Raw genomic sequence first — 27,456 nt, 5'->3', positions numbered from 1 at the left:
TGAGTATAATCGGAGGAGTAAAGATGCTGCTCTTTAAAATGAATGTGACAGCATAACATCTCTGCCTGGTGTAATATCATTACGGGCCAAACTGGATGTGACACTTGCTGCTTTTGTTGTTCACAATTATTAGCACATGCAGAGGGGGTGATTTTTGTTGTGGCCAAGGAGAGGCCTCCCCCACTACAGTCCCAGTGAAAATTATTTATTGTTTGTATTACTTACTGAATTTATATATTGCCCTATACCCGGAAGTGTATGGGCCCTGCAGCTGCTATTAGCTTTGATTGTTCATTTCAGTGAGATGGAAGCTATACTTTCTGAAGATGAATTCAGATATTGTGTCTTAATGACACCCAATACAGGAACCACTCACGTGCCTCTTTGCTCACTTAATAACATACAAAGAAAACAATAATGTGGCATTCAGATCAGCTCTCACTGTGGTTGGATCTAAGTGTATGTGAATCTAGTGTATGTGAATCTGACTGTGAATGAGAACTCCTTAAATCAGGCTTCCTCAACCTCGGCCCTCCAGATGTTTTTGGCCTACAACTCCCATGATCCCTAGCTAGCAGGACCAGTGGTTGGGGATGATGGGAACTGTAGTCTCAAAACATCTGGAGGGCCGAGGGTTGAGGAAGCCTTCCTTAAATACTACATTATTAGAAAGTATACATAGATGAACCCCAGAGCAGTGTGATGACTAATCACTATGATATTGGACTTGGGCCAGTCAGACTTGCAACTCAACTACAAAGCAAGTGACTCTGCCACTAACCAGCTATTCCTGCAAATCTTCCAGGTTCTTCCTCCATAATCTCAAAGATTATTAGGATCTGAGGCTCCAGCGGCCTGGTACTCTTGGCTAAGCTTCTGTTGAGCCTTCTCCTCTCTTCTGTCCTGCTGCCCCTGAGTTCACTGAGTCCACCACCTTTGTAATGCCATCCATTTACCTATTTCTTCAAGCACTTGCCTCTCAATCAAATATTTTCAAGGCGGCTGGACAAGACGCCCTCCAGCACCTCACATGCTTCTATCCTGAAGCCTTCTGCTCCATTCCATGCTTCCAATAAGTAGTTGAGAATTCACAGAGAGGCTGTGAGGGATTTCCTCCATGCGTGCAGAGACGTATGTACACAGGCTTCATGCCCAAGGGAGGGGGCAGATTGTGTTCAAAGCTTTTGATCAGCATGTGCTCAAATTGCCTGCTTTTTCAAGCTTAGGCAATAAAACTATGGGTTGCAGCATTTAGCCTGGGCAAGTGGAATTTCAGTAATAAATTGACGGCAGAAGCAGGCGAATTTGGAAGGAAATAAAAATGATACCTACTTATGACTTATAAAACCTTCCTTTTTGATGGAACATTTTCCACTTTATGTTTGTTCACCTGCAAGGAGTTGAAGAAGACTGTTTTTCCAAGCACAGCGCAAAGGAGAAACAGATCTGATATTAAAATATTGAAAAATAGGGAACTAAGTAAAACAGAAAGTGCCTAATAATCAGCTCTCATAAATATTATATATAATGTGTAATATATAAAAATAGAGCTAGCAACACAGAGGCAGGTGTAGCCCCCGTTTACTTCAGTGGAATCAGGACTGCATCCAGCAATATTGAACAAATATTTCCGTGCAGTAAGTCAATGCATTGGTGCTTTAATTATTTCTCTCCTTTTCCTTTCCTTCTCTCACTCCTAGTTTTATTTGGTTCTGCTGAAGGTATCTGCTCATCTCATTTTTCTCTTCTATATTATGTGTTTCTGTCCATCTGCATGCCTCTTTCCATTGCTTTGGTCCTAGAGAGGAGGAGGAGGAGGAGGAGGAAGAGGAGGAGGAAGAGGAGCAACCAGTCACAGAACCTAATTCAGAGGAGGAGGGGGAGGAAGAGTCCTCTAGGCAGGTCAAAACCAGGTACTAGGGTGGCGCCCTTCCTAACACCTTAAAGAGTGCCTGAACTAAACATCTCACTAACTTTAATAGCTGATAACAGCCCTTCAGAATTTTTGCTCTGTCCTTGTTAAATGTATGATTGAACCCAGAAGCATAATATTATCTCTTCTTAAATATTTATGTTTAGCATCCTTCCTGTGCCCCCCATGGGTGCAGCTGCCCCCCTCAATAAGTACAAATCAATACAAATCTGAGGTTCTGCCCCCAAAAAAACAAAAGTCTTGTCCCCCTAACAAAAATCATGGCTACCCCCATACTGGTAGAAAGGTAGCTATTTAAATGTTTTGTTTGTAAATTGAACGTGCTTTCTTTATATTTTTTATCATTTATACAACACGATAATCTTTATTATCATTGCCCCATACAGAACAACGAAATTGAAAAATCTGCATAAGACATTCAAAACCCAACAAGCGTGCTATCCCAGCTATCCCAACCTGGTTAGCCCCCTAAAAACTCTGATACCCCATTTTTAAATACAATACACTCCCGTACAGACTCCTTACAATGTGTTTAAAACCAAAATCGCATTTGGGTAGAAACTGTTTCTCAGGCGGCTAGTCCTAGTCTTTATAAGCCTATACCTTCTTTCAGAAGGCAGAAGCTGAAAGAGATCATTTCCGGGGTGCGCACTATCCTGCGCTATCTCTGCAGCTTTCTTATGGCACCTGGAAGCATAGATTTGATCCAAGGTGGGAAGAGTGCACCCAATTATTCTCTCTGCAGTCTTTACAACTCTGGATAGCATTGTTTTTTCCCTGACCGTGCAGCTCCCAAACCTCACACACAGACCATAAGTTAATACACTCTCCACAGTACAATGGTAAAATGCCATCAACAGGTCCTTTGAGAGATGGTTTTTCCAGAAGATTCTCAGAAAATATAACCTCTTCTGTGCTCTGTTCATCAGGTCTTTGCTGTTTTCTCCCCAGGTTAGGTCATCTCTCAACTCCATTCCCAGAAATCGAAACACCGAGACCTGTTCCACACACTTCCCCTCAATAATAAGTGGCTGAATATTCAATTTACATTTCCTAAAGTCCACAATAATCTCTTTTGTTTTCTTTAAGTTAAGGAGTAAGTTGTTTTTCCTGCACCACTCCCCCAACTGCTCATATAAAATACATTTACATAAAATGATAGGAACATAATGAAATATTGTTGAAGCAGAAAAACATAGAATCCTGGAGCTGGAAGGGACTCAAAGGGTAATCTTTCTAGTCCAACCCCCTGCAATTCAGGAATCTCAGCTAAAGCATCCATGACAGATGGCCATCCAACCTCTGTTTAGAAACCTCCAAGGAAGGAGAGTCCAGAACCTCCCGAGGGAGATCCATCTTCCATGTAAACAACACTTATTTGACCCCATTTATTTGACACAAAGGGGGAAACCTACAGATAACAGTCCGAAAGGTGCACAGGGAGTTCTGTAATAGGGGAGAATTTTAAAAAGCAAGTGGTCCTCACTGACCTGGTGCAAAAAGATCTTGTCATCCGAAGGAGCCCTGGCTGCCTAGATAAAACACTATAGCCCCACACACTAGTTCAATATATGGATAATTTATATTAAATTGTTTAGGGAAACAAAGTGTTTTAATTGAAACTGGAGATAATACAGGGTCTGTTTTCAACGATATACACCCCTTTGAAGCTTTTATTTGGTACATTCATCTTTTCTTTCTTTCTTTCTTTCTTTCTTTCTTTCTTTCTTTCTTTCTGTTTTCCTTGACTATTACTGTGATTCATCTAACACAACATTAATTCCATCTTTTAATATAGTATAAAAATATTTATATTATAAAATTCACATGGAATGCTTTATTGTGTGGTTCCCCACCCCCTAACATTTCCCTTTAATTGTCCAAGAGTTTGCTACTGGCATATTACACCCCCCCACACACACACCCATAAATATGTCAAATAAATTTGTCAAGTGATCAAATATTTCACTCTGCTATTCGGTAACATTTAAAACGGATGTCTTAAAATCAACCAAACATTGTTTCCTGATTGGCTGAACAAAAAGTTATCTTTTAATATTCCTTAGTCTTCAATCCTATTATAGTAAATTATCTTCTGAACGGGTAAAATTGTTACAGCATGATATTGGAGGCATCATTTCAGCACGCCCCCATGAAACATCTGGAGCTTTTGGATACCTGTTCTGAGAGGCGTTTAGCAAGCTCCCTCATCCCAAAATTCTCACTCTTCATCTGATCTTCAATCTGCAGAGAAGAGACTGAGGTGCCCTAGAAATTCCTTGTAACGGTATTGCAGGGCGCCATTTGGCAATCGTGAGCTGTTCTCAGCTGCTTTTCAGAGAAATCTGAAGACACCTTGGGAAGAGATCCCAAGAGACCTCTCCACATTCCTTACCCTCTCAGGGAAGTTTATAAGCATACAAGGCATCTAAACTTCTCTTTTGTGTTTTCCCCATTAACCTTTCTATTCAAATGCTTCCATTAATGCCATTTTCTCTCCTCTCCTGTTCTGCCTTTCCTCCTTTCCTTTCCCAGAAGACTTCCAGAAGGACAGGAGGTTGGACATGGTTCACAGAGTTCTGAGACTTCCACCACCTCAGGTGTATTTTCTCAGGATGAGAGGCTTCCCGTGGGCTTTAGGGCAGAGAATTCACCCAAGAACTCATCATCCTGCCCTGTGCCTGATCCACTTGCTTCACACCATTGTTCTCTCCATTCATCACCCTCATCTGTATCCATCAACTCTTCCCAGAATTCATCATCCGTCACGCCAAAGGCATCCCCAACTGTCGATAAATTACCTTACGTCCCACACAGCCCCTTTCATCTGTTCTCCTATGATCTTGAAGCACCTCCAGCACCTGTTAAAGAGAAGGAAACAGAAGGGATTAGGGAACACAGGTAGCACTTCTCAAGAGTTTCATAAAATAGTCTGTGAGATAATTGGAATGTTATGCTCAAGAAATATTCTATATCCGGCACGTCCAACTCCCAAGAGACCGCTATCTACTCCCAGTATAAAAAAAACTGGCATGGATCTACCCATTGTTATTGGAGGGAGGATGAGCGTGCGGGGGGGGGGGGCGTGGAAGGGGAGAGAGGCAAAAGTTGTTGAGCTTTCTGGGGGGGAGGGGAGCCAAGAATTAACTACGGCTCTAACAAGTGCATAAAACAATAAGGCCAATTAAGGTCGGAAGCAAACTATTAAAAAACGCCCTTTAGATGCAACGTTGGGACAGAGCAAGGGCGGGAGCAGAGGAAGGAAACATTCATTATTATACATTGCTTTTATTCCCGCGATTGGTAAGGGTCATGCGATCGACCGTGATCAACCACGATCACTCAAGGATCTACCTGTCGATCGTGGCCGACCTGTTGGACATCGATGTTCTATATGAATGGTTACCATGCCAGGACATCATTTTGGGTGGTTTCTTACTTGGACTTCTCCTGTCATTATTTTGCCCATTTTACCTCCAAACTTTCTCCCAAGTAGCCATTTCAGATCCTGTGCGCAGTGGGGGATTGGAATCAAGCCATCCAAGTGTGCCCCTATAGCATACCTACCCCTGTTCAAAGTTGATATGTTTGCATTGGACCCCACACACATTCAGCTCAACACGTGCTTCAGTATTATGATATATATACATAAAGGTAAAGGGACCCCTGACCATTAGGTCCAGTCGCAGACGACTCTGGGGTTGCGGCGCTCATCTTGCTTTATTGGCCGAGGGAGCCGGCGTACAGCTTCCGAGTCGTGTTGCCAGCATGACTAAGCTGCTTCTGGCAAACCAAAGCAGTGCACGGAAACGCTGTTTACCTTCCCACCAGAGCGGTACCTATTTATCTACTTGCACTTCGTTCTTTCGAACTGCTAGGTTGGCAGGAGCAGGGACTGTGCAATGGGAGCTCACCCTGTCACAGGGATTTGAACTGCTATACACCTGTAATTATTCATTATTATTATTAATAATAATAACTATAAACCTCAAAATTTTGGCACTATCCAAAAACTAAAATAAAAGTTCAGTTCTCTCCCATAGGCACACAATATAATCTACGTCAGGGGTAGTGGCACAAAAGGAAGGACTGGAGATCAGTTGATTTGAGGTCATGTTATATTTATATGTGTAGGTTCAACGCAAGCTTTTCTTTCTCAGCCTTCCCTTACCAAGAGCTCTTTGGCTCTGTCTAGATAAGCAGTTCCTCACATGCTGAGATTCTTTTCCTACCGTTTCTCCTAAAATAGTGGAGGTGACAATTGGGAGTCTAGAGAGCCTCTCGGTGCAATTGTTCATGGTTTATTCCTTATTTTGTTATCATTCCTGCTTAACCTCCTCCGGACCATAAGCTTGATATCTGAACCATGTATTGTATTAGAATTCTGTTCTCCTTTTTTCTGTATGCCATAGCAATGTTAACTAAGGTACAACCAAGTATAAGTGAGCAAACTGCACTTCTTCCATACATATTTCATAGCTGCTCAGTGTGTATTCTTTTTTCCTCTGTCAAACACATCTGTAGTAATTGTTTCTCCTTTCTCCTGCAGTCCTTCTGAAAACCTGCCTGTGAACAAATTTTCTGACTCCTTCGATCCTTTTAATTTCCACTCTTTGTCTTCTCTTAGGTGGGTGATTCTTCTTCATACAGTATTCTTTCCTTGTTATGGGATGCTACTGAATTTAATGTCTTTCCTTTCCTTTCCTTTCCTTTCCTTTCCTTTCCTTTCCTTTCCTTTCCTTTCCTTTCCTTTCCTTTCCTTTCCTGAGCTTCAGCATTTTTATTCCTTATACCAGAATACTGTCATATACAGTGGTACCTCTGGTTACGAACGCTTCTGGTTGCGAATGCTTCAGGTTACAAACTTCACTATCCCGGAAGTAGCTGCTCCTGGTTGTGAACTTTGCCCCAGGATGTGAATGGAAATCGTGCGCCAGAGGCATGTGCGCACTGGGAGGCCCCATTAGCGAAAGCACGCCTTAGGATAAGAACGGACCTCTGGAATGAATTAAGTACATAACCAGAGGTACCACTGTAGTTCTGAAACCCTTGCTGGTCCAATGAAAAATAATATCAGATAAGACCACATGGTTAACACCATGCTTTATTCCCCCAATATCTGAAGCATTGAATTCATGGACACCAATACAAGGTACTGATGTACCTGGCCCAAAGCCGGATGGTCCGGGAATCAGCGTGTTTTTACATGAGTAGAATGTGTCCTTTTATTTAAACTGCATCTCTGGGTTATTTGTGGGGCCTGCCTGGTGTTTTTACATGAGTAGAATGTGTCCTTTTATTTAAACTGCCATCTCTGAGTTATTTGTGAGGCATAGGAATTCATTCATCCCCCCCCCCCAAAAAAAAATAGTCCGGCCCACCACAAGCTGACCCCTGATATAGTTCCTCAGTGCACCTGGGGGTAGAGTTCAGTGAATCTGACAATTCTGATTTCTCTCAGCTTTTGTTTTTTGTTTTTATGCCCTTAAGTTCAGTTCTCCACATTTCCACATCAGTTTAGGATATTTGTTTTTAAGTCTTTGTGAAGATTCATCATCATTCAGATACACATTTTTGTTTGCAGTTTTCCCCAATAGACACATTTTTATAAAGCAATTTCCCCCCCATACACCGGATGTTGGTGTGTTATTTTTTACTGTGTATTCATTTCTATACACACCTTGCTGCAGAGTATGCATTTGTGTGTGTGTTATTTTATTATTATTATTATTATTATTATTTATTAATTAAACTGCATTGCAAAATTTTAAGTTATGGCTGTGTTTCAGTTTGAGTATTGTGTTGGAAAGTGTGAATTAGGTATATTTGCCATTATATGTGAAATGAATCGAATTTCACCCCCATCGAATTTCACCCCCATCCCTGCCTGGGAGTAATTTGAATTGAATGTGTGAGATTTATGGCCAGATTAAGATTGGTTGAAGCCTTGGAGTTATGGTCCTGGTGGTGGGGACATTGCCGATGTGCTCAGAGTATTTTCATTGCTATTTTCTTTTATCAGTGTTGGCAAACTGGTTTTAGTGAGGTTTTGTAAATTACTGGGATAGGAATGTAGCGATCAAAGCATGGAAGACGGTGGGAATATTTGTTTTCCTAATTTTGTATCTTTGTAACACTCGTGTCTCACCATCACCTTTTTCCTGTGAATGCTATATAGCTCCAGATCTTCAATTTAAATAGTTTTTAATTTATAAATGTATCTAGTTGCCGAAACGTTTTGTTGGTGTTCGTTTTGCTCTAATTCTGTGTGGTTTGGTTTATAGTTGACAGTGTGTCAGCACCGGGGTTTTGTGCCTTTTAACAGTTGTGTGGCAGGGCATGTCTCTTATAGGGAAGGACAATTATGTGGAAAGCTTCACCTGCCGACATTCTGTCTGTTAGACGTCTTGTTATGTGTGTGCTCCCCAATTTATTTCTGGGCCTCTCACCCTGACCTTCAAAAGATGGCATAAAATTGCACGTGACAAAGTATGTACAGATTTTAGGAACATCTGTAGCTTTTGTGAGTTCTTGAGAGAGCCCAGTCCATGTATCCATTTATTTATAAGATTTCTTACCCAATTTTCACCATAAGGTCTGAATTGATATAATATACGTGGAACAGGAAAATAGGTGCTAGTGCTGTTCTGCAGATACTTGTACACGATCTTACCCACTTGTGGGGGGGGGGGGAAAGGCTATACATAAGTAGGCTTTATAGTAATGGTGCTGGTTGTATTTGTGTATGCGCGCACGCATGTGCAAGCGCCCTTTGGATTGAGTTTCAGTTTTCTCATGCAACACACCATTGCCTGGTCAGACCATGATGATAAGTCCCCTATGTCTTACCTGGAACCAGACTGTGCGAACATATGGGCTCCCAGGGAGAAGCTTTCTTCTGTTTTGCTCCTTATTTCTCTGCGATTGTGCATTAGAGAACTCTGTGTGTCACTTTTTGTTTCCTTCTACATTAAAAACAGGGGGCTCCTTTATCCTCTAACCCAAGAGCACATTTTGAATCTTGAGAAACTGCTGCAGGCACCAGTCACAAAATGGCTTCCATGGTGATGTGATGTAACACACAGCATGGTTGCCGTAGGGATGTGGGTGGGGGATGTGTTTGTGGGTGGAGGAGTAATGAGGAAAAGGGCAGAGGAGATGCAGTACTGGTACAGGAAGAAGGTAATCATCATCATCATCATCTTTTTATTATTTATACCCCGCCCATCTGGCTGGGTTTCTCCTGCCACTCTGGGCAGCTTACAGCACAGGTCTGCTTTCAGATGTCTTCTAAAAGTCAGATAGTTGTTTATTTCCTTGACATCCGATGGGAGGACATTCCACAGGGCGGGCGCCACTGCCAAGAATGTCCTCTGCAGAACCTTCACTTCTCGCAGTGAGGGAACCGTCAGAAGACTCTCGGAGCTTGACCTCAGTGTCTGGGCTGAACGATGGGGGTGGAGACGCTCTTTCGGGTATATTGGGTCGAGGCCATTTAGGGCTTTAAAGGTCAGCACCAGTACTTTGAATTGTGCTCAGAAACGTACTGGGTGCCAACGTAGGTCTTTCAGGACTGTTGTTATATGGTCTCAGTGGCCACTCCCAGTCACCAGTATAGCTGCTGCATTCTGGATTAGTTGTAGTTTCCAGGTTACCTTCAAAGGTAGCCCCACGTAGAGCACATTGCAGTTGTCAATGCTAATCTGCGAGGGAGCCTTGAAGAAAGGCCATTGTGCCTTAAGATCAGGAGGGAATCCTGTCAAGGAGAAAGGGAGAGAAGAGTACTGTGAAGGCTGATCAGAAGGCACTATGGTGACGGCCAATTGGTGCGAAGGGAAGACAGGAATTTCTTTATGTATGCGACAGCAGCGGCAAGAATACTTATCGGGAAATACTGGAAGACACAAGAATTGCCTACCCGAGAAGAATGGCAGAGAAAAGTGATAGACTATATGGAACTGGCTGAGATGACCGGCAGAATTCGAGATCAGGAAGAAGGGTCGATGGAAGAAGATTGGAAAAAATTTAAAACATATCTTCAGAAATACTGTAATATAAAAGAATGTTAGAAAAGGTTGGAGAAGAATATTAGACCGTATTGGCAGACAGAGTATAATGGAATAAGTAAATATGAAGTGTAAAATAAAGATAGAGGAGAATTAAATACTTTCGAATGTTAAAATAAGTAAATGAAAAGAAGGTTAGAAGGATTTGCTGGAGATACGATTCAAATTAGAATACAAAGCAGAGAGGTGAGAGGAAGTCATGGAAATAAGTAAATGGGAAGACGGTTCTAATGGTTTAATTTGGTTTTTTGTTACTTTTTTATTGTGATTTTTTGTCTTTTGTATTTTTCTTTGTACTGTTCGTTTTTTTCTTTTTTGTAAGATGTATGTGATTTGTTTTTCCTTTTCTACTTTTTTCTTTTTCTGTAATTTTAAAATTGGAATAAATATTCTTAAAAAAAAAAAAAAGAAGGCACTATGGTGAAGGCAAATGGGACAAAGTAAAGTGTAATAATAATAATAATAATAATAATAATAATAATAATACGTGTTATTTATATCACACCCTCCCCAGCTGAAGCCGGGCTCAGGGCGGCTAACAACGATAAAATAGTACAACATTCTAAAATCATTTCATTATAAAATTAATTCAAATCAAATTGATGGCAACCATTAGGCTAAAGTTCTGTGAAGATTGCCACAGGAGGGAGTCAGGCTGTGCCCTGGCCAAAGGCCTGGTGGAACAGCTCTGTCTTGCAGGCCCTGCGGAAAGATGTCAAGTCCCTCAGGGCCCTAGTCTCTTGTGACAGAGCGTTCCACCAGATCGGGGCCACAGCCAAAAAAGCCCTGGCTCTGGTTGAGGCCAGCCTAACCTCTCTGTGGCCTGGGACCTTCAGGATGTTTTTGTTTGAAGACCGTAATTGTAGTCAGAAAAACAGGAACCTGAGAAAACACTGGGTGGCAGAGAAACAAAATTGCAGCAGGGCAGAGATTATAGGACTGGGGCGGGGGGACAACAACCCATAAATAGGGTCTAGAGATGTGAGGGACTGTGCACTATTAGCAGAAATGGTGTGAGCAGGAAAGCAAGAGTTGGAGGATGAGCAGCGGTTGACCAGACAGCCAAGGATGCATAGATTTGGCAGATTTAAACTGGAATTCTGCCAGTTGTGAATTTTGTGACTGGGCAACAAAAACCAATCAGTGCTGAATATTACAAATGCATTTGTACTGACTGGCCAGGTTTTTTTTGCCTGTGGACCTCTAGCACACTATTAACCCAGGGAATAGTATGTTTAAAAATTGCATCCAATTGTAGTGCATTAATGAAAACAGCATGTTGTTGACCTGTTTATGAAGTGACCTTTTCCGCTTCTCTGTACTTCTGTCAACTTCAGGTACAGTGGCTACAGCAACAACTCCTGTTCTTCCACGTTACCTCATTCTGGATTAAGTACACCTACAACGCCCAATTCTCGCCATGCTGCAACGCCACCCGAAGAGGCCAAAATTGAGAGGTTGGTAAGAAAACAGCGTGAACAAAAAATAGATTAATTAATTGAAAATAAGTTAAAATATTGATATGCTTTCCTTGACCGAATCTGGTTTCAAAGTGGTTTATAGAGTTACATTCCTAGAAGAGTTCAGCAATGGATCCAGGCTGGTCTAGGTTTTGCTTCCCTGCACTAGGCAGTGGATTGGATTGGATTACCTTCAAGGCATCGTTCAACTCTTGCGATTCTATGAAAGATGTGGTGGTAGCGGCAGTGGAAAGATTTCAGACAGAAAGAATAATTTGCAAGTTGAGAGGGGGCTTGCCAGTGTATTTGATTGTTACCCATCCATTGCTGAAGGGTATGATATAAATAACAAATTAATTAATCATTACTGGCAGCCATTATCTTATTTCTTTCTTTTTTCTGTTTGATTTTTTGTTATATTTTATTTATATGCAAATGCACTACAGTAATACATAACTTTAACAGCATCACTATAAAAGATCACTTTTGTCTAGGAGTTTGTTTCGTGGGCTATTAATATATCTTTTTTTAATTAAAGATTTTCTTGATTTACAAAAGTCATTATCTTCTCTCTTGAACTTTTATTTTGTCACTGCTTAATAGAGCAGCAGCAAATCTCCTCTCAGTAGTCAGCACGTGCCCTTAGTGCCATGAAATGAGATCAGGATGTGGTTGCTGCTAGGAGGTTTTCTGCAGCAGTGAAACAAAGTTAACCTCCACTCACCAAAAAGTTCCCCACCTCAACCTTTGAAATAATTTCACAGACACATGCAAATTTCTGGAAGTGCCCCCCCAATCACAAAGTGTCAAATTGGAAGGTGTTGTTTCTACAGTTCTAGGGTCATGTGAAAAGAAGAAGAAAACGTTTTCTTATGCCAAAACTTTATTTTACAACATGCTGGAGTATTGCTATTCTGCAAAAAGGTATTTACACAGAGAAAAGGGAGGAAAGGTTTTCTTGTCCAGAGAAGTGGGTGATGTTATAATCTTATGAGTGTATTCTTGCAGAATAGGAAAACAAGATAATAAGCATAAAATAGAATGAAAAGAAAGAACATTGGCCAAAAGGTCATAAAATGCAAGAGAAACAGTTCCCCAATTAGGAAGTAGCAAAGAGTTAATCGTTCTATCCCCTCCTCCCCTTCCCCCCAAAATCCAATCCACTCCAATCCAAATCAGGCCACCCAGTGGCTTCTATTAGCCTAAGGTGGAGCCACTGGGAGAAATAATCCCATTCTTTGAGCATTGTAAGAATTATTGTAGAGACATTGTAAGAATTATGCCTCAAAAACACTTAAACCCATAATTGGAGAGGAACAGTGGTTAGTTGTTTAATTTATACTCAAGCTAGTATGTTAGAGTTAATGAACTTCTGAAACTGGAAGTGGGTGTTATGATCACAGTGCAGATGTGCAAGGCTCCCAATTCAGTTTAAAGTGCTTGGTTGATCCTTAAAGCCCTTCACAACTTGAGACCAGGGTACCTGAAGAACTGCTTGGACTCCTTTACAGGTGGGGTGGTCCCTTTTAGGTGGCACCACCTCAACTATGGAACGTTCTCCCTTGATGCTCACCTGGTATCTACCTTGAAGCCATTTGGCTGCCAGACAAATGTGTTTTTGCTTTCCTGAGCTTTTGATGCGGCCTGTTGTATCTCTGCCCGGCCAAGTTTGCGTTTGCTTTACGTTTGCTGACTGCTTTTATACAATTCTTTTAAAATTCTGTGGTTTAAATATTTTGTTATTATTGTAACTTTTATTCTTTGGGGGGGAAATGCTTGTTGGGTTTTGTGTGCCCCAGAAAGAGACAGACAGACTGACTGACACAGCCCAGCCCTCCATGGGTCCATGTTTTCCTGGGGAAGGGAGACCAGGCCACAGTGGTCCCTCCCTCTCCACCGGATGAGAGACTATTTACCAAGCTGCCACTTATCAAACAGCCTCCAAAATCTCCCTGAGATCTCTCTGAAACCTCCTTAGGCAGCATGATGTTGAAGCTCTAAGCATGGAAGTGTTTAGAATAAGCTGAGGCCACAAAGGGATTATGAAACAAGAACTGCATTTACTAGAATGAAAAAAAAAAGTATATTTCACTTTCATAAAATCTATGCACCACTTGACTAAAGAAGTAAAAACAACCCCCAAAGCCCTCAAAACAGTATAATACATGTAAATGTTAGAAAGAAATGAGATGCCTAATATAACAAAAAACCTCAGATATTTCCTTTGGAGAAAAAGCAGAGTAAAATCAGTTAAAGATATCCACTTGCCCATATCTGTTCAGTCCCTGAATTTACCTAAGCTCACAAGTCAGCCTTTGTTCCTTGAAACCTTGAAACCCCGAATCTTCTCTATATCATGTAAGATACCCTTGATCTGCTCACCTCCTGTCTGTCTGTGTGTTTAAATGTCACCTGTCAGTTGTGCTCCTCCCCTTGGGAAGCTTAGAGCTTTAAAATTTCCCACCCTCAGAGAGACATGTGTTGTTAGACACATCAACAGTGGCAGACGCCTATGCCTTGATGTCATAGTAGACTCAGGGCACATGCTAGAGCTTCAAGTTAACCATGCACTCCTCAACTAGCCATATAAGCAAGACATACATTCCCATTATATACACAAGCAGTCGAGGAGAGTAAAGGCTGATTCCTTCGCAGTGTGAATTCTGAAACAGCTCGTACCAGCTGTGGCACTACAAGGCTGGCTTCATTTCTCTGCAACCTACCCCACTCCCCCCCCCCCAAAAAAAAGAAATCATCGTGTTTATAAATGTGTTTATAAAATGTATGTTAGCCTTGGGGGATCCTACCGGACAAGTTCTAAGTGCAGTGCAATCTTACGTTGCCGGTTGTGGAGAGATACTGGCACATTTACAGCTCCACCTTTGTGACTGTGACTTCTTATTAAACAAAAGAAAAGGAAGCAATCTTGCCAGGATGTAACTGGATTTCTACATCGCCAGGAGAGATGCATTTCTGGGGACAAAGGGGCAAGTCTGTGTGCAAACACTCTTTTCAGTGATATCACTATGCCATCGGTAACATGTAGCGCCATCCTGAAATTAACAAGGGTATTGTAGGGTTCACACGTTTTGCAAAACACTGGAGGTTCTGTTGTGTTTGTGTGAGGGATGAAATGGTTCCTGAAAATTACTTGGCTTTGCCTTTTTTCTAAGTTGTTTGTAGCCATTGTCTGCCCCATCTGCTACTACTTCGGTACCATTTTTAGCCCTAATCTTTCCGCGCCCCCTTATCATTCCCTTCCTGGGATAAACCGAGCATTGGCGGACCTTGGGATCTAAAATTTCAATGGTGCCCTGTGCAAATCCTGTGCCCCCCCCCCACCTTGCATTCTACATCATCGTTGTGAAGCCCCTGAGGCTCTAATTTTAAGAAAAGGTAAAGGTAAAGGACCCCTGGACAGTTAAGTCCAGTCAAAGGCAACTATGGGGCTGCGGCGCTCATCTTGCTTTCAGGCTGAGGGAGCCAGCGTTTGTCCACAGACAGCTTTCCAGGCCATGTGGCCAGCATGACTAAACCGCTTCTGGCACAATGGAACACCGTGACAGAAACCAGGGCAAACGGAAATGCCGTTTACCTTCCCGCCACAGCGATACCTATTTATCTAATTGCACTGGTGTGCTTTCGACATGCTAGGCTGGCAGAAGCTGGGACAGAGCAATGGGAGTTCACCCTGTCGTGCGGATTTGAACCATCAACCTTCCAGTTGGCAAGCCCAAGAGGCTCAGTGGTTTAGACCACAGCGCCACCCGCTCCCTATTCCTGAGGCTCTATGCCCAGTGCGACTGAACCAGTTGTGCTCTCCTAAATCTGCCTCTGATCCAAGTCAATCAGGAACCATGTATTTAGTGTAGTCAGAACAAATGTTGCTGAGTGAGAATGAGGATTGTGCTTTCTGGACTGATCCCAAGGGTCCAACCAGTCAGAAGTGCATTGCCTCGCTTTGTTGTCATTTGTCATTTATCAAAGCATGGGAGAGATTGTCTTTGGGGAAGAGTTGTAGAGCAACTCCTATTATGCAGAAAGTCCTAGGTTTAATCCTCTGCCTGAAACCCAGGAGAGCTGCTGCCAGTTTGTGCCAAAAATACTGTGCTAGATGGACATATAGTGTAGCTTAGTATAAGGCTATTGGGATTATAGGGATGCGGGTGGTGCTGTGGGTTAAACCACAGAGCCTAGGACTTGCCGATCAGAAGGTCGGCGGTTCGAATCCCTGCAACAGGGTGAGCTCCCGTTGCTCGGTCCCTGCTCCTGCCAACCTGGCAGTTCAAAAGCACATCAAAGTACAAGTAGATAAATAGGTACCATTCCAGCGGGAAGGTAAAATGGCATTTCCGTGCACTGCTCTGGTTCGCCAGAAGCGGCTTAGTCATGCTGGCCACATGACCCGGAAGCTGTACACCGGCTCCCTCGGCCAATAAAGTGAGATGAGCGCCTCAACCCCAGAGTTGGCCACGACTGGACCTAATGGTCAGGGGTCCCTTTACCTTTATTGGGATTATAGCCATTTCCCTTGTTCCTGTGCCAGTTGCCTTGTTTAAATGGTGTATTTGCAAGGTTTTTTGTTGTTGTTTTTGCCCGTTTAAAGGAAGCAGCACAATTCTTGCCCACCGCCCACCTCCTGCCATTTGGAGGCAGTTTGCCAAGAGAGTAGAAGGATTCGCCTCTTTTAAGATGGGGAATCTCTTATAAAATGATGAGCAGGGAAGAGATTCTCTGCAGAAGCTGCCCCCTCATTCTTCTTTACGGCCTTTGGAGCTAGGCAAAGGTTTTCACCCCCTTCCACAGTGGCAGCTTGAAAAGCCAGTGATAAAGGGGGTTGCTTTTGTCGTCTGATGAACATTTCACAACCTTTTTTAGCTCAGACCTAGCTTGACAGCAGTCGCACAATGATATTGCATCTGTAATTTTGTGCCAGAAACAAGGTTTACGGGATATCAGGTTTTAGACCCCCTTATGTAATGTTTAACCACGTGGGATGTAACAGATTCGAATTCAATGCGCAGAAATAGTTGAAATCCCACTTGCCTTGATTTGCTGCCAGTGGAGCAAAAGCTGTCGCGTCTTGCGTAACTGAATATTTGTATGCACATCTAAAAACCAAAGTGTTTTAAAATAGTGGCAATGATCACCTAGCTTATTTTGTTTTTAGAGAAAGGGGCTACAATTCCTCCTTTCTCCCCAGCTAACCCTTTCATTCCAAACTTGGGATATTGCGAATGCCTTGATGAACTAGATCAAGAGAGCCTCCTGGACATCTGCTTTCACTTACAAATATCTGTAAAAATGCACCCACTAATTACAGGGGCAGCAATCTTGAGACTCCAAAGCAAGAATTTGATAAGCCCTTCTGAAATGGCCCATCTTGATTTCTTTTCCTGGAATTGGAGCTTTTAGGTAACGTCCTATAAGGAAAAAGGGACCACCCTCGATTTCAGAGAGTACAGTTACATGTGGTCCTTTGATTACATTTTAACAGATGGCTGTATCAAAGTTCAAATCACATAGCCAGCAGTGAGCCTTTTATTCCACTGTTGATTCTAGAAAAAGAGCCTCACTTTTTTATTTTATGTGTCATGCAGCGACCCCCCCCACCCCCCAGGGTTGCCCCTTGCAATTTCCTGTATTGGTCACATTGGGGGATCCCACCCAATTAGGAATCAAGTACTGAAAGGATGAGACCATGATACTGCTTAGCCAATCCGATTTAGGTATGTGATAATGTTACCAAAAGTGAGGCCAATTTAAATGAGTAAGCAGGCACGTTTAGAGGGAGGGCCAAAAAATAATTGAAACAGGGATGTAATTCTCGGCGCTTCAGAAAGTGGTCATGGAAAACATTTAGCAGTTTCAGTTCAGCCATAACAATAACTTCCTTCTTTGTCTTGTTTTAACTTGCATGTTTTGTCTCTGTCATTCCAGCGGGGTACTGCTTTGCCTGAAAACTGCTAATAAGCAGTTTCTTAATGGGCTTTTATCATTTTATTCTTGTGTTAGCTGTTTTGACTTTTTGGATTGCACACTGGTATGTAAATTATGGAAGGGTATTAAATAAAAAAAAAAGAATAATATCAAGCTATGGCAAAGGCATCTCCTGCCAAGCTAGCAGTTCGAAAGCACGTCAAAGTGCAAGTAGCTAAATAGGTACCGCTCCGGCGGGAACGTAAACGGCGTTTCCGTGTGCTGCTCTGGTTCGCCAGAAGCAGCTTAGTCATGCTGGCCACATGACCCGGAAGCTGTGTGCGGACAAACGCCGGCTCCCTTGGCCTATAGAGCGAGATGAGCGCGCAACCCCAGAGTCGGTCACGACTGGACCTAATGGTCAGGGGTCCCTTTACCTTTTTTATGGTAAAGGCATAGTTGTAAGAAAGACATCTGTGCGGCAGTCGCCACACCCACCTTTGCAAAGCAATGCCTAAGTCCATAAGGGCGCATTTCAGATGTTGCCTTGCAATGCCTTGCTCTCTGAGCTTCCAACCGCTCCCTAGGAGCTGCGAAGTCATAGTGGTGGCACTCTTAGCCAGTGTCAGACAACCAGTGCCGGATTTACGTATAAGCTAAATAAGCTATAGCTTAGGGACCCACTCTCTTGGGGGCCCCCAAAAAAATTAAAGGGAAAAAAACACTGGGTGTACATTTCCAAAATATAAGTTAAAAAACAAATAAAATAAAACCTACACACAGTGGGTGGTGCTGTGGTCTAAACCACTGAGCCTAGGGCTTGCCGATCAGAAGGTTGGCGGTTCGAATCCCCGTGACGGGATGAGCTTCCGTTGCTTGGTCCCTGCTCCTGCCAACCTAGCAGTTCAAAAGCACGAAGTGCAAGTAGATAAATAGGTACCACTCCGGCAGGAAGGTAAACGGCGTTTCCATGTGCTGCTGTGGTTTGCCAGAAGCGGCTTAGTCCTGCTGGCCACATCACCTGGGAGCTGTACGACGGCTTCCTCAGCCAGTAAAGCGAGATGAGCGCCGCAACCCCAGAGTCGTCCGCGACTGGACCTAATGGTCAGGGGTCCCTTTACCTTTACCTTACATACAGCAACTGTGTTTTGTGTTGTGTAGGCTCCTATGATGTAAGTAACGGGCCCTGCCTGCTAGCCTGCTCCCTAAAATATCACTTCTTAATTGTATTTCAGTTCAACAATCACTCTGATAAAACACATACTTTGTTATGTGCAAATGGCTTTAGATACCTATTAGGTCCATAAATTACCATATAGCATATATTCAACACAAAAAATTGTTGTTGACAAAGGACAGCTGGACATATAAAGGGCCCCATTACCTTCAGGAGCTTAAGGCCTCATCAAACCTAAATCCGGCCCTGCTGTCAACCTTTGTGCTGGAATGAAGTGTGGCATCCAGCAGTTGCAAAAGACCAGCATCAGATTTAGGGCAGCACGGGTGGTTCCCCCACACAGGGTGTCAAGCCGAGAGGGTGCAAAATTGAGAAGGTCCAGAATTGAAAAGATCCATTTGGGGGAGCCAAATTTGGCCTGGTTCAGAGTGCCATATTAGCAAAGATTACCAAAGTCCACCCCTGAAAACAGCTTGCTTCAATGAAAGAGAAAGGTTTCCAGCGGTCTATGAATGAACTTTATTACGGTCATAGACCAGGATTAAGAAAAGCATATAGATAAAATAGCAGTTGGGATTTTTGACCGATAATTGTTAGGGCAAATGAGGACAAGGAAACAGGCATAAAACATCCAAATAAAATACAAGATTAAACACAGATAATGGGTAGATAAAAAACTAATAATTAAAACAGGTAAGAGCTAAGAACCAACAAAGACACGCAGTTAAAACAACTGTAAGAGCATAAGAACTAAAAAAACTCGCAGATAAAAAAACTATAAGAGGCTGCAGAGTAGAAGCCTCTTAAATAGAGGACACTCACAACGTTAAAAACTGCTGTGCAGATATGGTTAAAACAGGCAATTAAAACAATATACAACACTAAATTTAGAAACAATGTACAGCAATAAACTGTCCCAGGGAGTTGACTCAGAATTACCCATGGAACCGTGTTTGGGGCTTTTCATGCCGGACTATTTTGAGTTGGGCGATGGTCTGCGCCTACAGATCTGTAGACAGAATCTGGCGACCATCCAGGTCATCTTCTGATCTTTGCCCAACAGCAAAAGGTCAAATTTTTGCTTTTGCGGGAGGCCGGCGAGTAGGGGATCCATGATCTTACTACGTGCCTCTTTATAAAAGGGACATCTAAAGAATAAGTGTTATGGGCTTCCTATCTCCCCCAATGGACAGGTGCAAAGTCTCTGAGCATACGGGACCCTTCTAAAGGCTCCATCCAGGACCGGCGAGGGAAGAGCCGAACTTCTGGCGAGTGTAAAGGCCCTTCTTGCATCCTTCTTGCAGAGATATGCTGTCGGTGCGGCTATATATCTCTCGATCTCTCCAATTCTATAGTTGGGGCACCTTGCACAGCCCTGCTGTCTCTCAGTGTCTAATATTCTTTGCCTGACCGTAGCTTTTGCCTGGTCCAAGCCCAGACTTAGAAGGGCTTGAGGGGCAAAACCCAGTTTCTGGAGGGTGTTCAGGACTGCAGTCTGCCAGCCCGACTGGAATTGGTCACAGAGGATCAATGGGGCTATCCCTCGGGGGAGCAGGTTCAGTGTCAGCCATTTGTAAATTGATGTTAGGCAGGTGCTAGCCTCCACTCTCATCATCTCCATTTCCAGTCTAACCCACGTGTTTGATACACATCTGGGGACTTGGAGGAGAGCTCTAAGAAGTCTGGATTGAACTCTCTCAAGTGGGGAGAAAGCAGAGGAAGGCGGGCCCAAAAAGGAACCATAGAGGAGTTGTGCCAAAGTTTTGGCCTTGTATAATTTTAGAGCTGCGGGGACAAAGAATCCTCCTTGTGCGCTGAAGAATTTAAGGATACAATTTGCGGTTTTTTCCAGTGGTCTTTACTTTGGGGCTGATCAAATTAGTGAAATGACTGGTAATCCTTTCCCATTGGCCCTTAGTGTAATACTGTATTGGGCTCTTGTTGTTGTTGTTGTTTTAATCAGAAGCCCTACCAGAGTATGTGCAAAATGGTAATTCACCTTTTAGCATGAACCAGAGTGGCTGTAAGTCACATATGGAAAAGACAGGCTGCTGAGATACAGCAGGGGTCAGCAAACTTTTTCAGCAGTTCACTGTCCCTCAGACCTTGTGGGGGGCCGGACTATATTTTTTTTGGGGGGTGAACGAATTCCTATGCCCCACAAATAACCCAAAGATTCATTTTAAATAAAAGGGCACATTCTACACATGTGAAAACACACTGAGTCCCGGACTGTCTGTGGGCTGGATTTAGAAGGTGATTGGGCCGGATCCGGCCCCTGGGCCTTAGTTTGCCTACCCATGGGATACAGTATATATATTTAGAATGAGAAAAAGTAAACAGATGAAAAGCTATTTTATTGAAAAATATGAAGCGATGTGATTTCTCCTTCGTCTGCAGGCCGTCCTTGGGTGGTCTACTTACATCGTCGTATCGGCAGCACCAGGAGTCTTTGGCAGCGGAAAGAGAGAGGCGACGTCAGGAGAGGGAGGAGAGGCTGCAAAGGATAGAGCGGGAAGAAAGAAACAAGTTCAAGTAAGACAGAAAATTATTTGATATCTTAATATAACTAGAGGTGAAAAGTCATTTGCCGTATTCAATATATGCACCCTTCCATCCATCTTCCTAAATGGTAGCATCTCCACCCTGACCTTCATTTGCACATGAAGAGAAATTGTGGCATCTGATAAACCAGGCATAGGCAAACTCGGACCTCCAGATGTTTTGGGACTACAACTCACATCATCCCTAGCTAAGAGGACCAGTGGTCAGGGATGATGGGAATTGTAGTCTCAAAACATCTTGAAGGGCCGAGTTTGCCTATGCCTGTGATAAACGACCTATTTGTCTGGTTATTTCTCAGTTTCCATTCCCACAAGTCACAGAGTACAAAGTATGAAGTGCATTTCATAAAATACTGCTCTTCATAGCTTTGACACATTTAAATCCCTGTAGCCTTTCAGTTAGCTGGAGTATCTGGAGTCAGTTGAAATATTATTATTAATTTATTATTATTATTATTATTATTATTATTATTATTATTATTATTATTATTACTATTAAAATTTGTATACCGCCCTATACCCACAGGTCTCAGGGCTGTTCACAGGGTAATACCTGAATGAATGAATGAATGAATGAAACTTTATTTGTGTCAGCCATTGGCCATAGCAACAACAAAAAAATTGCAATATACACAGAACAAAATAAAAAGTCGATTATATATAATACCTTGTCTCCACAGTTTTCAATCCACTGTCAGTTCTCTTATGTCTATTGAACCACATTAATTACTTCAGAAGCTGTTTGTGACCACATACAGATAAATGCTTATTTAAAAACATGAAAAATCGGTTTTCATTGTGTGCTGCTGATTTATTTATTTTTCAATAATGGGATTTGCTTGGCAGAAAAATCACTATTACATTGATAGGATTAAATGTGTTCAACTGGTGAGACCTACTTCACCATCATTTCATTATGAGATCTGCATGTAAATTTGCTTAACATAGTGCAAGATGATGCCCTAATAATTTCCAAAAGAGAACAATAATTTGCTAGTTCTGTAATGAAACAGAAAAGCTCAATAACTTATCAGCGACTAAGAAGTCAGTAAAGTCAGAAGGAGACAAAAGAGTCCCCAGCCTCTGGCCTGTTAATGAAATGGTCATCTTCTATGTAAAAGGAATATTTTTGTATGGAGGTATCTGAAGGACAATAAGTTAGTGAGAACTAGCCCTTTAACTGTCACCTATCTAAGAATGGATTCTCAAGACTGCCTCCCACAGTGCAATTCACATAATCTTTGGAAAGAATCTCAGATTGGTTTCAGCATCACCTCATGAAATAAATACCTGAGTGTTAATTGTTGCCATTTCTATGGTGGCTGTACACCTGAACAAATATTTGTGTGTGTGTGTGTGTGATTTTATAAAAAAAAATTATTTTCTTATTTTTTTCACCTGAATAAATCTTAATAATAATAATAATAATAATAATAATAAATTTTATTTATATCCCGCCCTCCCCAGCCGAAGCCAGGCTCAGGGCGGCTGACAACAATAAAACAGTACAAAAGTACAGCACAAACAACACTCTAAAATCATTCATTATAAAATTAATTATTTTTTTTTTTTTTTAGATAATATTTATTAAAATTTTCAAAAATACAGAAAGTAAGAATTAAAATACATTCAGAACCTTATTTTCATATATCCACTTTCTGGGACTCCCCCCTTCCCCCATCCCTACCATATTCCTTTTTCATGTTGTTGGCTCCACAAGCTCTCGGTTCTAATTAAAAACTTAATTTGTTTAGACCATTATTCGAATTTAAAATTTCTACATTCCTCATCAATACCCTTAATAAAAAACAAAAGATTTCTTTCCCAGGGCCCACCCCATTTTTATTCCACAATTCCCCTTTTTTTTTTTTAATAATAAAGACACCCCACATAATAGAAATATCAGAAATAAGAGATGAAAGATATAATAGATGAAACAAAGCCAGTTCAAAAAAAGAAGTTGGCAAGCCTTTGGATTTTAGTTCTCCCCCCCTGTCCCCGGTTTAATTTCCCCCTGGCCACCAAACCATGTTATCCGCCTGGAATTCTTACAATCCATAAATCGCCTATTTCCCCCAACTCCTTGCTGACTTTTTTTTTTTTTTTTTTCCTTTCATAATTATTTTTAAAACACTTAACTTCAGATCTTTAATAAAGCTCCCCCCATTGTTCTTTCCAAATTGTAGTCCAGTTTCCTCTTGTTCCGCTGCTAAAACGTTCTAATTCAGAAGCTTAATAAGTCTGCAGGGATTATTGTTATTCAGGAACAAAAACTTGCGTTCAGTCCCTTCCTTTCTTCAATAGAAAATTCTATTGTCTCCTTTAGCTGAACACCCTGTAGACAAAATATTATTTCCGTTTTGCAGCTTTCCCAGAAGATAACCAGTCCTGTAAAATTCCAATGGTATTTTTCCACTTGCGACCATCTTTGTAATGTCCCGAAACTCCTCTAGGGGGATTGTTGTAACTTTGTTTTCTCTAGTCCAAAAGTCCGATTGTTATCCATGTTTTCGCCATTTTGTATCCAAGTTTTAACAAGTTGTAGCAAATTGTAACAAATTTAGCCAGCAAAGTTCTCATAATAAAATCCTCTCTGCTTTCCGACTTTGACAGCTACTTTGACAGCTGTCAAAATCTCCGACTCTTTTCACCAGGCTCTCTCTTCAATCACCCCGGTTCCCAGGGGGGGGGGTTACGTTTCTTCTCCCTCAGTTCGTCCTCCAGCACAGTTCTTATGATTCCCCATCGTGGAATTCTTAGTTTTTATCAGCAATACAAATCTTTTTGGACCTTGGTTTCCCCGTCCTTGTCTTGGAAGGTTTACAATAGGGGGGGGGACTGACTTCCTTTTTGGATCCCCCCCCGCTCGTGTCCAATTCGAAAAGAAATTCTTTTTTTTCCTCCTTTTAAACCCAGTTTCCAAATTACTCACGGGTTGTTGTTAAAAAGTCCGAATTTTCAATGGAAGAAGTCAGCGCTCTCCGCCGGATGGCATGCGGCTGCGCTCGGCAGGGATAGCAGAGGACTCAAAGCACCACGCTTCTCCCCGGCACCCGATCCGTAGCCTTTAAAAAGGCTCCTTCACGAGTCGGGAGGGCGCTGGCGGTGCCAGCCGAGTCTCCATGTCCACGGCCCTCGTGGCCGTGGTTTTTAAGGGTCCCCGCATCGCCGGTGCGGTAGGACCCAGCCCCTGCCGAGCAGGCTCCCTCCGGAGCTCGGAGGGAGTCCGCCATTCGGCGATGGCGCCAACCCGGAAGTTCATTATAAAATTAATTAATTCAAGCCACTGGCAACCATTGGGCCAGAGCTCCGCAAAGATTGCCGAGGGAGGGAGTCAGGCTGTGCCCTGGCCAAAGGCCTGGTGGAACAGCTCTGATATGTTTGATATGTTTGATATTGATATGTTTCACAAGACATAGAGCTCAGGTCAAAACTTGATGCAGGTTGGAGACTTAATGGCATTTGCTTAGAGCATGGCGCTCATAACGCCAAGGTCACAGGTTCGAACGTTTGTCCCACGCCAGGATTCTGTGACATATTCCCCTATTAAAAACATCAGTTATCAGCATAGTACCAAAGAAGTGTGTGTGTGACAATGTGTCCTTGACATTTCAAAATTACACCCATCATCACAGATTTCTTTTACCAAAGAATGTATTTTAATGTGAGCTCTTTTGCTTTAGCTGCTTTCATTTCTTTCACTGCTTGCTATGTTCTTATTTTCCTGCTTTTTATTTAAGTTATTTTCCCTGTAACTTTGTGCACCTCTGTTTCATAGTCGTAATTATCTAGACAAAAGAGAGGAGCTAAGACAAGCAAGAGAAGAGAGGTCGGTACTTAACACTGTTTTTGGCTCTTTTTTACATTTCTTATGTCATTTATTGAGAGATGCATGGTTTTGTAAACATGCTTCCAGTTAGACTTGTAAAGAATGGCTTAAATCAGAAATGCATGTGCTATTTCATTCTGGCAAGCACAGCCATGATAAAGGAAGATGTTCATTACTGAATAATGGGCATGTAACAAATAATTGTTTGGATTGCAGAGAGATAGAGAGAGAGAGAGAGAGAGAGGGAGGGAGAGAGGGAGAGAGAGACTTCTTAAACTATCAGCCAGGACTTTCAGCAACATCAGAAGAAGCCTATAGCGGAGAAATCTGCAAAAGAAGTGGCGTGGGAGGTCTGCTGAGACTAGGTTTGATTCAGAACTTCCACCAGACCTTCAGGTGGCTGTTGTCTGGCTGGAAAGGCGAAGGAAGGACAGCACTCTATTTTGAGTTTTGAGAAACTAAGAATCTCATGTAGAGAGCTTCTACAGCCATAGGTAAAAGTCACATAGCCTCAATAATACGAGAGCAAAGCGCTACCTGCAATTTTTATAGTAGCATTTGCAGAAAGACAGGCTAACATGACTGCCTCTTTAAGCAGATAGGACTTATTGATCATGTTGCACACTTTGCATGTGTTCCCCATCCTTCAGTCCATGCCAATGTCCAAACATAGCTCCTTCTAATAGTGAAGTCAGGCGGCGAGTTTTGGAAGGGTTACTGAGAAATAAGAGGTTTGATATCAAAAATGCTTGGGAGATCCCCAGGGTTTCCAGAAGTACAAAACACCATTTGAAAAAATACCTAAAACTGCAACCTGCCAAAAGACAAACAGAGGCTGGATACAATCAGTCAGGTCATGCGTCCGTAGCAGTGACCAGAGGAGGAATGACTGCTGGCAGGAGTGCAGAGAGAACTGCCATGGTGCATCTGCAGCAGCACAAGTGGGCACTTTCATCTGCCCCAGCTGCAACAAAACATGTCTTTCACTACAGGTCTCTACAGCCACAGCAGGCACTATAGCCCTACAACAGTTTGACTTCACCCTCAAAGGCGAACTCATCCATTGTCTCCTGAGACAGATGGATGCCAATCAACCATTTCCTTGCAGCTAGCTAGCTGGTGGCGCTGTGGGTTAAACCACAGAGCCTAGGACTTGCCGATCAGAAGGTCAGTGGTTCAAATCCCCGCAAGGGGGTGAGCACCCGTTGCTCGGTCCCTGCTCCTGCTAACCTAGCAGTTTGAAAGCACGTCACAGTGCAAGTAGATAAATAGTTACCGATCCAGTGGGAAGGTAAACGGTGTTTCCGTGCACTGCTCTGGTTCGCTAGAAGTGGCTTAGTCATGCTGGCCACATGACCCGTAAGCTGTACGCTGGCTCCCTCAGCCAATAAAGCGAGATGAGCACCGCAACCCCAGAGTCATCCGTGATTGGACCTAACGGTCAGGGGTCCCTTTACCTTTACTTCACCGTGTTTTAGATAAACGATCCTTTGGAGAAATGGTGGCCAACCTTCTTGACAAATGTGTCAAAGCATATGCAGCCCTCCCTCTCCATCCCTTGGAATGGTTTTCTTCTAACCTACTAAGGGAGGGAACAGGTGGCAGTACAACACAGAAGAGTCAGATAGCACTGCAGCCACGATTCCAAGCTGTAGGGAGACCCACTGGTATGCCTGTTTCAATCCAAATAGGCTACAAACCCCTGCTACCTGTGTCACTTATGAATCCATCTACTCCAGGGGTTGTCAGCCTGGTCCCTACCGCCCACTAGTGGGTGTTTCAGGATTCTAGGTGGGGCAGTATGGCACAAGCTGAATCTTCCTTCCATCAAGCACTGATGGGCGGTAAGGAAATTTTACCATCAAGAAAGATGCATTAGTGGGCGGTAGATATAAAAAGGTTGACTACCCATAATCTACTCATTTGGGAGATAAAGCCTTGTTTAGGTAAAAGCTTAGCTCTCATAGAGAATCACAATCTATTGAACTGGCTGCTAGAAACATTTCCTATTTTATAGCCATCCTTTACAATCACTTTCCAAAATCTGTGGGCACTTCTACATCACATGGAACCCTAATTGCTTAGCATTGAGAAAAAGCTTGACTGTGTTACTGAAAATGGTTTTGCACACCCTTGAAACCAGATCCTGCAACGCTGCATGTGGCATAATGTTTATGAAAGAGATCTTTGTATCTGCAATGGCTGTGCACTTGGAACTACATGTGTACCCATGTATTGACTATATAATTTAGTATTTACTGAATAACAGGCACTGTTATTTTCCGGGGTTGGTGGCAACGCAGCCTCATCCTTACTGGATGCAATGTTCACTAGCGCAACCTTTCCTTGTTTATATCGGCTCCTAAAAGCGTCCACCCCAAGGAGGAGGAGACTGCATGCTGTGCATTTGCATGATTCACTCATCTTGCTTTCCGGTCAGCTTCCACTGAGATCTGGCAATCTACTCCATCTCTGCATTAGGCGCGATTGGATCATTCCATCCCTCTT

General features: G+C 42.6%; 1 protein-coding gene and 1 long non-coding RNA gene across 16 annotated transcripts in view; one reads left to right on the top strand and one right to left on the bottom strand.

Moving 5' to 3' along the window:
- The window catches only part of FHOD3 (formin homology 2 domain containing 3), a 316,929-nt gene that overhangs the window by 221,784 nt on the left and 67,689 nt on the right, over window positions 1-27,456 (top strand). For 5 of the 15 annotated variants that reach the window (XM_080976479.1, XM_080976478.1, XM_080976474.1 and 2 more), the window contains 6 exons: window positions 1,803-1,913; window positions 4,469-4,834; window positions 6,483-6,560; window positions 11,337-11,456; window positions 20,956-21,090; window positions 24,898-24,948. In XM_080976479.1, coding sequence (XP_080832605.1) covers window positions 1,803-1,913; window positions 4,469-4,834; window positions 6,483-6,560; window positions 11,337-11,456; window positions 20,956-21,090; window positions 24,898-24,948 — 861 coding nt within the window. The remainder of the gene's footprint in view (window positions 1-1,802; window positions 1,914-4,468; window positions 4,835-6,482; window positions 6,561-11,336; window positions 11,457-20,955; window positions 21,091-24,897; window positions 24,949-27,456) is intronic. The other 10 variants (XM_080976472.1, XM_080976475.1, XM_080976469.1 and 7 more) reach the window with 8 other exon arrangements.
- Window positions 174-9,112, bottom strand: LOC308460640. Its single transcript, XR_013978673.1, has 3 exons — window positions 8,783-9,112; window positions 4,735-4,794; window positions 174-1,798 (listed from the first exon to the last, which is right to left on the bottom strand). It is a non-coding gene; the product is annotated as an uncharacterized lncRNA (long non-coding RNA).

This window comes from Podarcis pityusensis (assembly GCF_964106645.2).
Source record: "Podarcis pityusensis genome assembly, chromosome: 13".
Taxonomy (NCBI): Eukaryota; Metazoa; Chordata; class Lepidosauria; order Squamata; family Lacertidae; genus Podarcis; species Podarcis pityusensis.
The sequence above is the reverse complement of the archived record's forward strand: the minus strand, read 5'-3'. Positions and strand labels throughout refer to the sequence as shown.